The sequence below is a fragment of the Piliocolobus tephrosceles genome, chromosome 12, assembly GCF_002776525.5.
Source record: "Piliocolobus tephrosceles isolate RC106 chromosome 12, ASM277652v3, whole genome shotgun sequence".
Lineage (NCBI taxonomy): Eukaryota > Metazoa > Chordata > Mammalia > Primates > Cercopithecidae > Piliocolobus > Piliocolobus tephrosceles.
The window spans coordinates 84,552,797-84,569,083 of record NC_045445.1 but is presented as its reverse complement, the minus strand read 5'-3'; the positions used below and the strand labels follow the sequence as shown (position 1 = coordinate 84,569,083).

The 16,287-nt window shown below is 38.6% G+C and overlaps 1 protein-coding gene across 1 annotated transcript in view; it reads right to left on the bottom strand.

The window, feature by feature from the left end:
• The window catches only part of LOC111531180 (oligophrenin-1-like), a 255,919-nt gene that overhangs the window by 85,622 nt on the left and 154,010 nt on the right, over positions 1-16,287 (bottom strand). The window contains exons 4-5 of the mRNA XM_026451950.1: positions 11,861-11,922; positions 3,585-3,656 (exon numbers count right to left, since the gene is read on the bottom strand). Coding sequence (XP_026307735.1) covers positions 3,585-3,656; positions 11,861-11,922 — 134 coding nt within the window. The remainder of the gene's footprint in view (positions 1-3,584; positions 3,657-11,860; positions 11,923-16,287) is intronic.

The window sequence follows — 16,287 nt, the reverse complement described above, 5'->3', positions numbered from 1 at the left end:
GGAGGGATTGCATTGGGAGTTATACCTGATGTAAATGACGAGTTGATGAGTGCTGACGAGTTGATGGGTGCAGCACACCAACATGGCACAAGTATACATATGTAACAAACCTGCACATTATGCACATGTACCCTAGAACTTAAAGTATAATAAAAAAATAAAGAAAGAAAGAAAGAAAATCTGTCCATTATTACAGAGCAGGTATTGAGAGGTTTGGAACTGATTGGCAATAAATTGATAATATACAGGGGTAGACTATAAGTTACATTTTGACTACTGGAATTCTACATAGTTTATTGGAGACATGACATGACTCACACTAAGTTGGTCTTCTTTGTAGATATGCAGCTTGGCCTTACTGGTAAAGAATTATGAAAAAAGATAGATACATATGTAACCTTTCTGAGACTCACTTTCTTCATTGAGACAATGGATATTAAAAATCCTACCTCACAGGTTTGCTGTGAGAATTAAGGAAGAAAGCATGTCTAAAACCCTCAGTGCAGGCATGGGCCGTAGGAAGTACAGTCATGCACCGCAAAATAATGTTTTAGTAAACAATGAACCGCATATACAATGACAGTCCTGTAAGATAATAATACAGTATTTTTACTGCATGTTTTATATGTTTAGATAAACAAACACTTACCATTGGGTTATAACTGCCTATACTATTCAGTACAGTTACCACCCGTACAAGTTTGTAGCCTAGGAGCAATAGGCTATACCATATAGCCTAGTTGTGTATTAGGCTGGACCATCGAGGTTTGTGTTAAGCACACTCCTATGAAGTTCACACAACCACAAAAACATGTAATGATGCATTTCTCAGAACAACATTAAGCAACGCATGACTGCACATAATACAAATTCATTTCCATTTGCTCAGATAATATGAGGGCAACCATGGTAGCATATCCTTAGTTTCCTAGTGTTATTCTTATAAAGGAATGAAAGTAAATCAAATTATTTCACAAGTGGTTATTTTTATCCTCAGTTGTAAGTTTAAATATACTTCTATCCTTCAATCATATCCTCTCCCAACTAAGTATTGATGTTAATGAGACTACAATGAAACAAGTAGAATCCAGTATTGCTGGGCTATCAGGGAACTCACTTTGCTTGAACACCAGTCATTTCTAACAATGCCCATGTAAATCTGATGATAGCAGGTAGTGGGAGCTCAACCACTACTTTGCTCTTTCTTCTCAAAATTTGCTACTTTCATGGCCAGGCATGGTGGCTCATGCCTGTAATACCAGCACTTTGGGAAGGTGAGTTGGCAAGATAGTGTCTTTTAAAAAAAGAAAAACTTGCTGTTTTCAAATTCTTGATCCAAACTGATTGTCATGATATTCCAAATAATATCTACTGGTTAGTATGCTCTTAGTCCTAAAAAAACTAGATGCTTGGACAAGATGCTGTATTTTAGCCCTGGTAGAAGAAACAACCTTTGCTACGTGGTGGATATACATTGAGAGCTCATGAAACAGACCTACACCTAGATGAAAAGATTAAAAATGAAAATCATTCACATCCCTTTAACAGGCATTGGAGAATCACAGAGATCCATGGGATGGTCAAGCTGAAAAGAATGTGAAATTATCTGGCACACAGCATTATCCAATGGAAGTTTGCACAATGATGAAAATGTATTTTATCTGCACTGTCAAACACAGTAGCTACTAGACACAAGTGACAGCTGAGTACTTGAAATGTGGCTAGAAAGAATGAGGAGCTGAGTTGTTAATTTATTTAAATAGATAGTAGTTACCATAATAGACAGCAAAGATCTAGACAGCATAGCTTAATGCAAAGAGTATGGAATGTAAAGCTAAAAAGACCTTTAGGTCTAAATCCAGGCCACTATCACTTACTAGCCACATCAGTCTGTTCTTGCACTGCTATAAAGAAATACCTGAGACTGGGTAATTTATAAAGAAAAGAGATTGTTTCCTGACTTTTTAATGATTGCCATTCTAACTGGTGTGAGATGGTATCTCATTGTGGTTTTGATTTGCATTTCTCTCATGGCCAGTGATGATGAGCATTTTTTCATGTGTCTGTTGGCCCTATGAATGTCTTCTTTTGAGAAACGTCTGTTCATATCCTTTGCCCACTTTTTGATGGGGTTGTTTGTTTTTTTCTTGTAAATTTGTTTGAGTTCTTTATACCCCAAAGGATCATAAATCATGCTGCTATAAAGACACATGCACACGTATGTTTATTGCGGCACTATTCACAATAGCAAAGACTTGGAATCAACCCAAATGTCCATCAGTGACACACTGGATTAAGAAAATATGGCACATATACACCATAGAATACTATGCAGCCATAAAAAAGGATGAGTTTGTATCCTTTGTAGGGACATGGATGCAGCTGGAAACCATCATTCTTAGCAAACTATCACAAGAACAGAAAACCAAACACCGCATGTTCTCACTCATAGGTGGGAACTGAACAATGAGATCACTTGGACTCAGGAAGGGGAACATCACACACCGGGGCCTATCATGGGGAGTGGGGAGAAGGGAGGGATTGCATTGGGAGTTATACCTGATGTAAATGACAAGTTGATGGGTGCTGACGAGTTGATGGGTGCAGCACACCAACATGGCACAAGTATACATATGTAACAAACCTGCACGTTATGCACATGTACCCTAGAACTTAAAGTATAATAATAATAATAATAAAAAGAAAAAAAGAAAAGAGATTTAATGGGCTCACAGTTCTGCATGCTGTACAGGAAATATAGCAGCTTCTCCTTTGGTGAAGTCTCAGGAAACAAAATCATGGCAGAAGGTGAAAGGAAAGCAGGTACATCTTACATGGCCAGAGCAGGAGCAAGAGGTGAGGGAGTTGCTACATACTTTCAAACAACCAGATCCGAGGAGAACTCACCACTAGGAGAACAGCATTGAGGGGATGGTCCTGAACCATTCATGAAGGATCCGCCCCCATGATGTAATCACCTCCCATCGGGCCCCACCTCCAACACTGGGAATTACAACTGAACATGAGATTTAGATGGGGACACAGATCCAAACTATATCACTAGTTATATAACTTTGGTCATGTTATTTATCTTGTCCAAGGCTCAGTTACCTCATTTGTGAAATGGGGAAAATGCCAGAAGCACACAAGTTCCTTGTGATTAAAGAATGAACGTAAAGCCCCTAGCCTAGTGCTCAACATAGCAGGCAGTTGATAAATGATAGCTAGTTTTCCAGACAAAACAACAAAAACACCAAAAGGAGAAGCAACTTATACACAGATACAGAGTCTGTTGGCCACAAAGTCAGAGGCCAGTTCTAGATTTTCTTACTTTCATGATCATTTTTCTCCTAGAAACTAATCACCCAGCCCCCGACCCCCTTTGTCATGTTAGTTGAGGCTGAATGCCATAGACAGGGTGACATAAAAAACAAACATTTATTTTGCACAGTTTAGGAGGCTGACTAGGCCAAGAGCAAAGCACCAGCAGGTTGGTGCATATCTTTGTAAAGTGAAGAGTAGTAGCCCATACAACTATTTGATTGCTATTAAAAAAAAATCTTATACATATACAGAAAATGTACCTTGGTGAAGCCTATTTGTTCCTTCCGGAAATTTTCCAAGGGTTTAATCAGCAAATCACTAGCATTGTGTACCTAGACAAAAAGGAAAAACAAACAAAATAATTTCTAGGTTAACAAGGTTCAGATACAAGATTCCTTGTTACTATGACATTTTCATTTATATACCATCCTGCAAAATGTTAAATGGTTTGCTGATTTGTTGGGGTTTATTATTGTTTGTTTCTATATTGTTTCTGAAAATCGAATGCATTGAGAAGAAATGGGAGAAAGAATAAGAGGGGCATTTCTTTGTAACTTTAATGATAGTCTGATCTGAGTTTTTAATCGATAAATATCTGAAGTGATGTCCAGCAGAAGACAGAGGAGACCTGAACGACAAGTGAAAAAGAGAAGAGAAAGAGAATGGCAAATACAAGAAAAGGACAATTGCAGCAAGTGCAAATCATTTCATCAGCGGCAAATGAGTGTGCAGTGATAGCATTGGGATAAAACATTTACAGTCCTGCCTGTGCCATAAAACCAGAAAATTTCCTTCAGAATGTGGAGCGCATTACAGCATCACAGAAAACACTAGACTAGGCCTTCAAATCACCTAAACATAAATGCTCAGAAGCTAATAGGAATGGCCTGTTCAGGTACTATTAATATTGGCAATAATAAATATGTTCTGGAGATATAAAAACATCAAAATCAAAGAAGACCCCTTGTTCTTTGGGCAGGTAAAGGTATACAAAGCTTTTTCTTCGTATAAACCTCTTATGAGATTGTGTATGTCCAAGGCAACAAGTGGGGTTTGTGCCTCCGTGGTGAGAGTTAGAATCACTAAAATGGAAGACCTTAGAGAAGGCATCTAAAGGGCTGCATTTTGGAAATCATTGCATTAATTTTTATTAATTAGCTACAAGACAGAAAACTAAAAGACAAGTTTCCTTGCCATATAAGACATAGGTGTCAGTAAGACAAGATATATCTTCATAACAAAAATAGACAACAGAGGAAAAAGTCAGTTTTGACAAGATCTGACTTCTCCAATCTAAGCAATTTTTAACCTACCACCCCAAAAGTGTGGAAAGTTGTGGGGCATTAGTACACGGGTTATACGTGTCTTTCAGGTAATTTGGGCCTCTTGTTTTGTGTGTAGGTATGATTCAAGGTTCAACTAAATGGGCAAACTCCTAAAATGTCACTGCTAGCCTTTGTATGAGAACAACCTGGTGAACCCTGGCATTCTGATCTACTGCAGCTCCTAATGCTACCATCCAGGACAGGCAGCACCCGGCAAAAAAAAAATAAAACTAGGCAAGAAAAAAAAATGTTCTCCTTGAGAACAGTCATTCTCTATGTCTCCTGATCACCAGTGCTTTTATAGCTGGCTTTCTAAAACTTGTTTGCTACAAGCCTAGACTTAAAAAATCATGTAACCCTTCCCGAAGTGTGCTGATTTTTACAAAAACAGATCTCTTGCCTACTAACAGTTCCAGACCCTGTCTGATTCTCATCACATCTCTTCTCTTCTACTGGATCTATGAAACCCCACTGAGTCCTAATCGTACTATAACCTACCTCCCAGTACGACCCTTAACATTCTCTTTTCATCTCTGAGTGTGCTCACTAGCCAAAGGCAGTAAAGTCTATAAATTCCACCCTGCAAGAGCCCCTAGTAAAGACTTCGCTATACAGGTCTGATTCATAGAAAATATTCATTTTGGTTGCTTAGGAAATCAAAGATTCACTAACAATTGTGGTATCAAAAAAAATTACACCAAAGTCTCTCCTTAATTGAAAGTAAAACTTCTACTAAAAATATCCACAAATTAAGTCATTGGTGTCATAGACCCAGTACAGAAAGTCATTTTTCTCCTTTAGTATTGTGGAAGCCTTAAAACAGGGCCACAAACTCTGACATACCTTCCATTGAGAGGTGAGGTCTATATTCCCTCTACCTTGAATGTGAGTGGGCTTGTTAATATTTTGAACAAATAGAGCACTCCAGAGGTAACACTCTGTGACATTTGAAACTAGGTCATAAAAGGCCAGGACCAGTTCTCTCCTAGTTCTATTGGAATACTCCCACTAGGAGCCTTGAGATAGTATATGAGAAGTTTAATTACCCTGAGATTACCAAACAGAAGAGGCCAAATTCTAGTCAATGTCTCATACCAGCTGAATCTGCCCTTCCTGCCATCCCCAGTGGAAGGTGCCAAACATTAGGAAAACCATTTTGGACCTTCCGTATCAACTCATCTGCCAGGTAAATGCCATCATTTGGAGCAGAAGAATCGCCCAGCTGACCCGTCTGAATGCCTAACCCACAAAATAATTACAAATAGTTAGTTTAAGCTTAAGCCAGTAATCTGCAACCTTTTTGGCACCAGGGATCAGAATCATGGAAGACAATTTTTCCATGGATCAGGGTAGGGGGAGGTGGAGATGGTTTCACGATGAAACTGTTCAACCTCAGATCATCAGGCATTAGACTGTCATAAAGAGCATGCAACCTAGATCCTGCATGCACAGTTCACAATAGGGTTTGCTCCTATGAGAATCTAATGGGGCTACTGATCTGATAGCAGGCAGAGCTCAAGCAGTAATGCTCCCTATCCTGCTGCTCACCTCCTGCTGTGTGGCCAGATTCCTAATAGGCCATAGACTGGTGCCCCGCAGCCTAGGGGTGGGGGACCCTGGTTTCAGCCACTAATATTAGAAAAAGTTATGAATGACTAGATAAATAGAAAGACAATTTGCAGTTTAAAAAATGCAATACGGGCCGGGTGCGGTGGCTCACACCTGTAATCCTAGCACTTTGGGAAGCTGAGGCAGATGAATCACCTGAGGTCAGGGTTTCAAGACGAGCCTGGTCAAAATGGTGAAACCCCATCTCTACTACAAATACAAAAAACTAGTCGGGCAAGGTGGCACATGCCTGTAATCCCAGCTACTTGGGAGGCTGAGGCAGGAGAATCACTTGAACCCAGGAGGCGGAGGTTGCAGTGAGCCAAGACTGCATCACTGCTCTCCAGTCTGGGTAACAGAGTGAGACTCAGTCTCATAAATAAATAAATAAATAAATAAATAAATAAATAAATAAATAAATAAAAGTAATACCTAAGAAGTGGCCAACTGGGAACCATTGAAGAAGTTTGCCTTTGAATAAGAAGTGAACATACTACTTTCTAAAGCCTGTATGGAGCTGGGCCCTTGCATATTCAGGAACCCCCAGGATGGCAGAGTTGCTGGCTTTTCATGCCCCAAAGGGGATTGTCCTGCATAAGCAAGTGTGTCAGCAACTTCTCACACAGGGTCCATAAGGCCACTGACTTTTAGATTTTTGACCCCAGTTCAGTCTAGAAAAATAGTCCATGGCTTACTAGAATTGCAGTACATTGTTTTCCCTTAATCACTTTAGCAATACTGCTCCCAGTCTCCTACAGCACAAACAGATACTCTGAATCTCCTTTCTATGACACTCATTGGTAATTATACTATTTTCTTGTCAGAATAGAGACTTAGGAATGTAGAAAAAAGTCACATTGAGGATTTCCTCTTTTTTCTTTTTCATTCTATTTTATTCTGAAACCCCTTAGAACTCGAGCAATGACTCCCCTTTTAAGTAAACTTGGCCTTTAATCTCTTCTCTAATCACTGCATTCATTGTGTGAGCTCACTGGGGACAAAAACTCCCACCTGCTATCTCAGGTAGAATCTTCACCATAAGGAGTGGCATCCTAAACTCATTAGTGAGTTTCTATCATCAGAATCCTATTGAATAAAGGCCAAAGTAACACCGAACAAGGTGTTGAGCAGAATGGAGATGATACTCAGTCCAGTATTGCAGGATTGCTCAGGAATCTTTGACGGTAAATGAAATATCAAAAGAAAGCACTGGGCCAGGCACAGTGGCTTGTGCCTGTAATCCCAGCACTTTGGGAGGCCAAGGCGGGTGGATCAGCTGAGGCCAGGAGTTCGACGCCAGCCTGGTCAACATGGCAAAACCCTATCTCTACTAAAAATACAAAAATTAGCTGGGCATGGTGGTAGGTGCCTATAGTCCCAGCTACTCAGGAGGCTGAGGCAGGAGAATCACTTGAACCCAGGAGGCGGAGGTTGCAGTGAGCCGAGATCATGCCACTGCACTCCAGCCTGGGCAGAAGAGGGAGACTCTGTCTCAAAAAATAAAAAAAATAAAAAACTTTTTTAAAAAAGAGAGAGCATTAAAGACAGGCTAAAATATCATGGGGGCCTCTTTAGGTGACTTTTAGCAGTCTTCAAAAACAGACCTTGCACATTGCCAACAGAGGCCTCTTTGGAGTCAGAAAATAATCTAGGCAAGCTTCAAATTCATATAAGAAGTGTGCACTTCAGACTTCTCGAGGCCCTCCCCCCCAGTTTTTTTTTTTTTTCTTGGCAGGGCCTTACTCGCCCAGGCTGTAGTACAGTGGCATGATCATGACTCACTGCAGCCTTGACCACCTCAGGTTCAGGAGATCCCCCTACCTCAGCCTCCCGAATAGCTGAGACTACAGGTGCACAATAACGCCCAGCTACTTTTTGTATTTTTAGTAGAGACGGGGTTTCACCGTGTTGGTCAGGCTGCTTTTGAACTCCTGGCCTCAAGCGATCTGCCTGCCTCAGCCTCCCAAAGAGCTAGGATTACAAGCATGAGCCACCGCACCCAGCCCCAAGAGGATACTTTTGAGAACATCACAGGGATGCCCTTCCTCACTTCTTCCCTTCATAATTCCTTCCCCAATTTATATTCATTTATGGAGATGACCAGACACAGGCAATTTCCAATTCTAAAGCTTATTTTGGACTCTTCTTTTACAAAGGATAAAATGCAATATAAGACCCACTAAATTATCCAGATTGGGGTAGAGGGGTCCTTTTGCTACAAAGCCAGGAAATGGAAAAGTTATAATCAAGCAATGAATTCCTGGCATGGGGTGAAAGCACTCATTAAGCCTAACCATCTCAGCATTCCTGGAATTAAGTGGGAAACAGGGAGCAAACACTCAATATATGATTGAAAAGTTGTTGGGACAAAAGGGCACAACATAATTAAAGACAGAAGAAAATGAGTCAGTCATGTGGCAAAGTACCAGCAGGAAGGGTGAGAAAAACAACATCTCAAAAGATGAATACTACTTCAATATGTGAGGGCTTTGTTATTGGGTAAATAAAAGAGATGGAGAAACAACTAGGGCTAAAGCGAAGTACAGCTGAGCTTTCTAATGCTATCTGAATGAAATGGGGGCAAATGCCTTTGAAAACAACATGGGCAGCAGTCCACAAACTCTGTGGGCAGAGAAGAACATTTAGTAGAGTGTGTATTAGCAAGGGGGCCATCTAAGAGGCTCCAGGGAAACTACACATATTGGTCTCTTCTTAGTACATTTAAAAGCAAATATTTTAAACTAAGAAAATTCCCAAGTCATATTTCCACAAGCAGAATCTTGTGAGTAACTAAAGATAACTAAAAACCATGCTTACATAATCAGTATTTTCCCCTTATAAAACACTTCCATGTTTACTATATTATTTGAAGAACTTTAAACAACCATAAGAGATGGGGATTATTTTCTTCACTCTACAAATAAGAAAAAGGAGCCCAGAAAAATGAAGTAATTAATCTGAAGTCAACAAGTTAATGACAGAGCCAGAATTAGAGCCTTAATTCTCTAATTCCCCTACCTCCAAGTCCTGCCTTCAATCCTACTTCTCTAGGAGTCTAGATTCTATAAGAAGTATTTTGAGAAGGCAGTACCACACTGTTGAAAGGAAAGAGGTTTTATAGGTAAATGAGTTCTGGCTGTTGGAATAAATAGCTTTAACAAAACTGAGAAGCCCATAAAAAGTCATCTGATGAAGAAAGGTAAAGTAGACCACTTTGATATCCTCTACAGAATTCCCATCTTACCATCATGCCCGTAATAAAAATGAATATTGATCAACATATACATTTCAACATTTAAGTCTCCAATAAGTCTGGGGTGGGGACAAGGACCAGTATTTCCAATAATTTTCTGCTGGTGCTGGTCATGATGGTACTGCTGCTCTAAGGACCACACAAAAAGATTATTTTTAGGCTGTTAAAATAATTAGACTTCATAAAAATGAAACACTTAAGTACAAATCTAGCAAAATACGTAGAAGATCTATATAAGGAAACTATAAAACTCTGATGAAAGAAATCAAAAACGATGTAAATAAATGGAGAGATAACCCATGTTCACATTTAGGAAAAGTCAATATTTTTAAGATATCAGTTTTTCCCTGGAATCTTAAAAGCAAATCCTAATCAAAATAAAAAAGATATCTCTGGGATCTTAAAAGCAATCCCAATCAAAATCCCAGCAAGTTATTTTATAGATATGAACAAACTGATTCTTAAGCTTATACCTGACTTCAATGGTTTTTACTACAATGCAATTCCTACCATGCTAAAGTTATGAAGATAGTGTGGTGTTGGTGAAAGAACAGATAAATAGATCAATGGAACAGAAATAGAGAGCCCAGATACAGACCCGTATAAATATAGTCAAGTGATCTTTGATAAAGGACAAAAAGTAATTCAAAGAGAAAGAACAGTATTTTCAAAAAATAATGTTGGAGCAACTGGATATCCACATGCAAAACAGTGAATCTAGACACAGACCTTATATCCTTCATAAAAATTAATTCATAATGAATCATTGACATAAATGTAAAACAATAAGCTATAAAATTCCAAAAAGATAACATAGGAGAAAATCTGGGTGACCTTGGATTTGGAAAAGACTTTTTAGATATAACACCAAAAGCATGATCCATTAAAGCAAAAATGTATAAGTTGGACTTAATTAAAAAAAAAAAAACCTATGCAATGCAAAAGATACTGTTAAGAAAATAAAAAGACAAGCCACAGATGGGGAGAAAATCCTTGCAAATGCCTATTGGATAAACGTCTGGCATCTAAAATATACAAAAAACTCTTAAAACTTAAAGAACTGAACAAATACCTCACCAGAGAGGATATACCAATGGCAGTTAACTATATGGAAAGATGCTCTGCATAATATGTGATTAGGGAGTTACAAATTACAACAGCAATGAGATATGACTACACATCCGTGAGAATGCCTAAAATCCAGAACACTGACAACAGCAAATGCTGGTAAGAACATGGAGCTGGCGAGGACATGGAGCAACAGGAACTCTGATTCATTGCTGGTTATGCACAGCTATTTTGGAAGTTGGTTGGGCAAGTTTTTACAAAATTAAACATACTCTGACAATTTACACTCCAGCAATTACACTCCTTATTATTTAAGTACATCAGTTGGAAATTTGTATCAACACAAAAACCTACATACAACTGTTTATAATAGTTTTCCTTGTAATTGCCAAAATTACCAAGATGTCCCTCAGTAGGTGAATGGATAAACTGTGGTAAATCATACAATGGGATATTATTTCATGATAAAAATAAATGACAGGAAAATAAAATGCATATTGCTAAGTCAAATACGCCAATCTGAAATGGGTACATACTGTTTGATATCTACTATAAACATTGTGGAAAAGGCAAAACACAATAAAAAAAAGATCAGTAGTTGTCAGGGTTTCAGGACTGGAGGAGGAAGAGAAGGATGAATAGATTGAACAAAAGAAATGTTCACAGTCATGAATCTATTATGTATGGTGGCACCGTAATGGTGGATACATGTCATTATATATTTGTCAAATCCATAAAATGTACAATACCAAAAGTAAATCCTAACGTAAACTATGAACTTTAGCTAATAATATTGTTTCAATATTGGCTCATCAATTATAACAAATGTATCACATTCATGATGTTTAATAATAGGGAAAACTGAATGGGAGACAGAAAGGTGGTATATGAGTTCTCTCTGTATTTTCTACTGATTTTCCCTATAAAAGTAAAACTACTCTACAAATTAAAGATTAACAAATGGATAATTTGGCTAAAAACACTAAAGACCTCAATTTCTGTCAACATGTTCAAAGGCCCAGTTTAATATCCACTGAAATTCTTTTTCACTGAAATGAATACAGATGGGATTTGCACATTAATTTCCCTCTATCTAATGCCAAACTCTCAGGGTGGAAGCTTGAGACATAATAACCAGATCTGTTACCTAACTATTTTTACAGCACCAAGAAGCTATCTGACAGAAATCAAAATAGCATAGGATCAATCCAAGCATAAAGGACAGGAAAAATCCCTTATATTACCCATGAACTCAGCTTCAGTGACAGAGTTAGTAACTTACCATCATCATCCTCTCATTTTCTACCTCATTGAGCAATTCAGCAAATTCCTTGAAGGATTCAGCTGGAAGGAGAGAATCAAATGTAAAACAAATTAATCATGGTGCTTGATAGACAAAGGGACAGAGATCTGTGCAACAGGAAGTAGGGACCAGTGCCCTATGCCCACATGGCCACTAGAGGAAGGTGTCAAATCGGAGGACAAAAGCAGAAGGTGTTCAGTACCTATCGAATGTTTCTTTTCTTTTCTTTTCTGTTTTATCAACCCCCATATGCTTTAATATTTTATTTAATCCTTACAGCCACTCAGGAGTAGCTAGAATTTCTCTTATTTCATAGACAAGCAAAGATTAGAGAAGAGGCAAGGGGTTTGCTGTGTAATGAATGGCATCTATAGAACCTTGAAATGGGTTTGGATCCCTGTTCCACCACTAACCAACCAGAGAGTATTGCTGTAAAAACTAAATTGGATGGTAAATGTAGGGCCAACACAAAGTAAATAATAAATACTACCCTTTCCACCCTCCCAAACTTTCTACTCTTCTAGTGCCAATTGTGCCACTTACTGGCAGGATGATTGGGCAAATCACTTCCCTTCTCAGAAATTTTGATGTCTTTATAAACAAAAAAAAGGCAAGTTAAGCTAAAGAGTCTTTAGTGCCTCTTCAAATTCCTCAACTTCTCTCCAGAAGCAGGAAGTATATTCTCAACTGGCATCTGAATGAAAGCCTGGAAAAACAAATTTGTCCACACTACCATTTTTAATCAAAAATTGAGTTTCCTCCTTCAAAGAACTGAATAAGTCCAGCATTCCTGGTGTCAAGGAAATGAATTTTGGGGTCAACACAGCATGCAAGGCAATGACATTTCTTTCTTCTTCTGAGGATTAAGTTGCTGCAAATACCCAGGGAGATCACCTTTGCAAACACTAAATTCATTCAGAGCTCAACTGTAGCATAGAAAAGATAAACACCATACTCAGAAAGAGTAAATAGGAAAAAACGGAAATGTTTATTGACCTTCTGTCCCCAAATACTTTATGCTAAGAAAGCTGTCAGAGAGATTTTTTCAATTGGCATTTTTCCAGACACGATCAGTTTACCTCTAAAGGAAATGTGACAAATATCATATTCAAACATTTAAAGGAAAACACTAATTTTATGGACATTAAATGTGCCAAGCCTTCTGCTTCAGGGTTTAATTGTGACGATACCTTTATTAGGTACTTATTATTATCTCTGAATTGATATCACCATATAATACAGTTTGGGTATCTATCTCCTCTAAATCTCAGGTTGAAATTTGATCCCCAATGTTGGAGGTGAGGCCTGGTCCGAGGTGTTTGGGTCATGGGGTTGGATCCCTCATGAACAGATTGGTGCAGTCCTCCTGGTAATGAATGACTTCTCCTTGTATTACCTCCCACCCCCAGATCTGATGGTGCAAAACAGCCTGATATCTCCTCCACTCTCTCTTGCTCCACCTCTGGCCATGTGACACACCGATTCCCTTTCTTCTTCTGCCACCACTGGAAGCTTCCTGAGGTGCTCACCAGAAGCAGATGCTGATGCCATGCTTCCTATATAGCCTGCAGAACCATGAGCCAAATAAACCTCTCTTCTTCATAAATCACCTGGCCTTGGGTATTCCTTTATGGTGACACAAACAGACTGAGACATAATAAAATGCACCACTTTAAAGTGTACAATTCAGTGGCTTTTAGTATATTCACAAAGTTTTGCAACTACCACCACTGTATAATTGCAGAACATTTTAATCACCCCCAAAAGAAACCCAAACACTATTAGCATTACACCCCATTACCACTTCCTCCCAACACCCAGAAAACCACTAATCTAGTTTCTATTTCCATGAACTTGCCTACTCTAGACATTTCACATAAATGGAAACACATGTGACCTCTGAATCTTGTTTATGCAACCATGAACATTTGTGAACAAGTTTTATGTGGATGTATGCACGTATGAAAAGTTGGCCCTCCATGTATGTGAATTTCACATCCCACAAATACTGTATTTTTCCATCCAAATCAAAGAGGAAAAGTCTGCATGTAACTGGACCTCTGCGTTTTGAACCCATATTGTTTAAGGGTCAACTATATTTAGTATTTCTTTATAATCAGTTTTATTTCTCTAGGATTAGTAATAATATCCCCTATTTCATTCCTGATTTTAGTAATTCAAGTAGTCTCATGGTCTAGCTAAGGGTTTATCAATTTTGTTTAACTTTATGAAGAACAGATGTTTGGTTTCAACGATTGTCTTGTTATTTTGACAAGGCTGCCTTATTATTGTATTCTTTTACTGTTCTCCATTTCATTTATTTCCTCTTTAGTCTTTATTATTTCTTTGCTTATGATTCTTTAGTTTGCTCATGTTTCTTTAGTTTGCTCTTGTTTTTCCAGTGTCTTACATTGGAAAGTTTGGTTATTGATTTGATATCTTTGTTCCTTTTTAACATAGGAATTTGAAGCTACAAATTTCCTTCCAAACACTGTTTTAGCAGCATCCCATAAGATTTAGTATGTTGTGACTATTTTCATTCATTTCTATTCTTTCATTTTTCTCTTATTTTTTACAAGATTATCTCTTTGTTATTTTCTTTCATTAGACTATCATATGTTTAGGCATGTATCTCAAAGTTTAACTTGTTGGATGTGCAGATTCATGTTTTTCACCAAATTTGCCAATTTCTTGGCCATTATTTCTTTAAATATTCTTTCTTTCCCATCTCTCTTCTTCTGAAGTTCTCATTCTGTATATGCTCTTATGCTTGACGATATCCCACAGGTATCTGAGGTTCTGTTCATTTTTCTCAATTATTATTCTTTATTTCCCTCAGATTGAATGATGTCAATTCACTTGTCTTTAAATTTGCTGATCATTTATTCTCCCAGTACAAATATGATGCTGAACCCCCAATAGTAAGTTTTTCATTTCAGTTATTATACGGTAACTTTCAACTGCAAGTTTCAGTTGATTCCTTTAAAAAAATCCATCTTTTTATTGATATTGTCTATTTTGTGAGACACTGTTCTCATTCATTTCTTAAGTTCTTCAGACATGGTCTCATTTATTAATTTAAATATATTTAAATAGGTAATGAAACTCTTTGTCTAGGAAATCTAATATAAGGGCTTCCTCAGGGACAGGTTCTATTAATTGCTTTTTTTCCCTTGTTCAAGGGTCACATTTTACTATTTCTTTGCATGTTTCATAATTTTTTAAAAGTTAACATTCTAAATAGTGTGACAACTTTGCAAATCAGAACTCCTCTTTCCCCAGAGCTTTTTGTTCTTGTGGTTGCTGGTTGTTTATTGGCTTCATGGACTCATTCTATAGTCTGTATTCTTTGTCATACGAAACCACTAAAGTCTCTGATCAGTAAGCTTACCAGACAACAAGTGATTGGACAGAGATTTCTTTAAATGGTTTGAACAAATATCCCCAAGCCTTTGCTGAAGGGCTCTCTGTGTATTATGGGGTGTACCTTCAACATTCAGCCAGACAGTTTGCAACTGTGCCTTAGCCTTCACTCCTCCTTGGAAAGAGCTGAAGGTCAGCCAGAAGTGGGAGACTAGAGATGTCTCAAGTCTTTCTTCTAGACAGGTACAAATGCTGGGTATGTACAAAGCCCCTCTCATGTGCATGACCTCCTAGATTTCCAGGAATGTCTCACAGTTCTTCAAAGCTCTTCAAGGATAACTCATTCTCTATTTTGTCCTGTCTGGTTTATTGTTCAGTTTCTTGTTTGCTACTTTATTCTTTTTGTTGCCTGTGGAAACTGTAGTACTAAACAACCGCCACTGATTGTTTTTAGCAAATGCCCTAGGGGCCAGGTGGGGTGGCTCACACCTGTAATCCTAGCACTCTGGGAGGCTCAGGCAGGTGGATTGCTTGAGACCAGGAGTTTGAGACCAGCCTGGCCAATGTGGAGAAACTTGTCTGTACTAAAAATATAAAAATTAGCTAGGTGTGGCGGCAGGTGCCTGTAATTCCAGCTACTCAGGAGGCTGAGGCAGGACTATTGCTTGAATTCGGTAGGTGGAGGTTTCAGTGAGCCAAGATGCCACTACTGCACTATAGCCTGGGGGGTGGGGGGAGAGAGAGAGAGGAAGGAAGGAAGGAAGAAAGGAAGAAAGGAAAAGGAAAGGGAAAGGGAAAGGGAAAAGGGAAAGGGAAAGGGAAGGGAAAGGAAAGGAAGGGAAGGGAAGGAAGGAAAGGGAAGGAAGGGAAGGAAGGAAAGGGAAGGAAGGAGGGAAGGAGAAAGAAGGAAGGAAGGAAGGAAGGGAGGGAGGGAGGGAGGGAGGGAGGAGGGGAAGGGAAGGAAGAAAAGAAGGAAGGAGGGAAGGAAGGGAGAGAAGAGAAGAGAAGAGAAGAGAAGAGAAGAGAAGAGAAGAGAAGAGAAG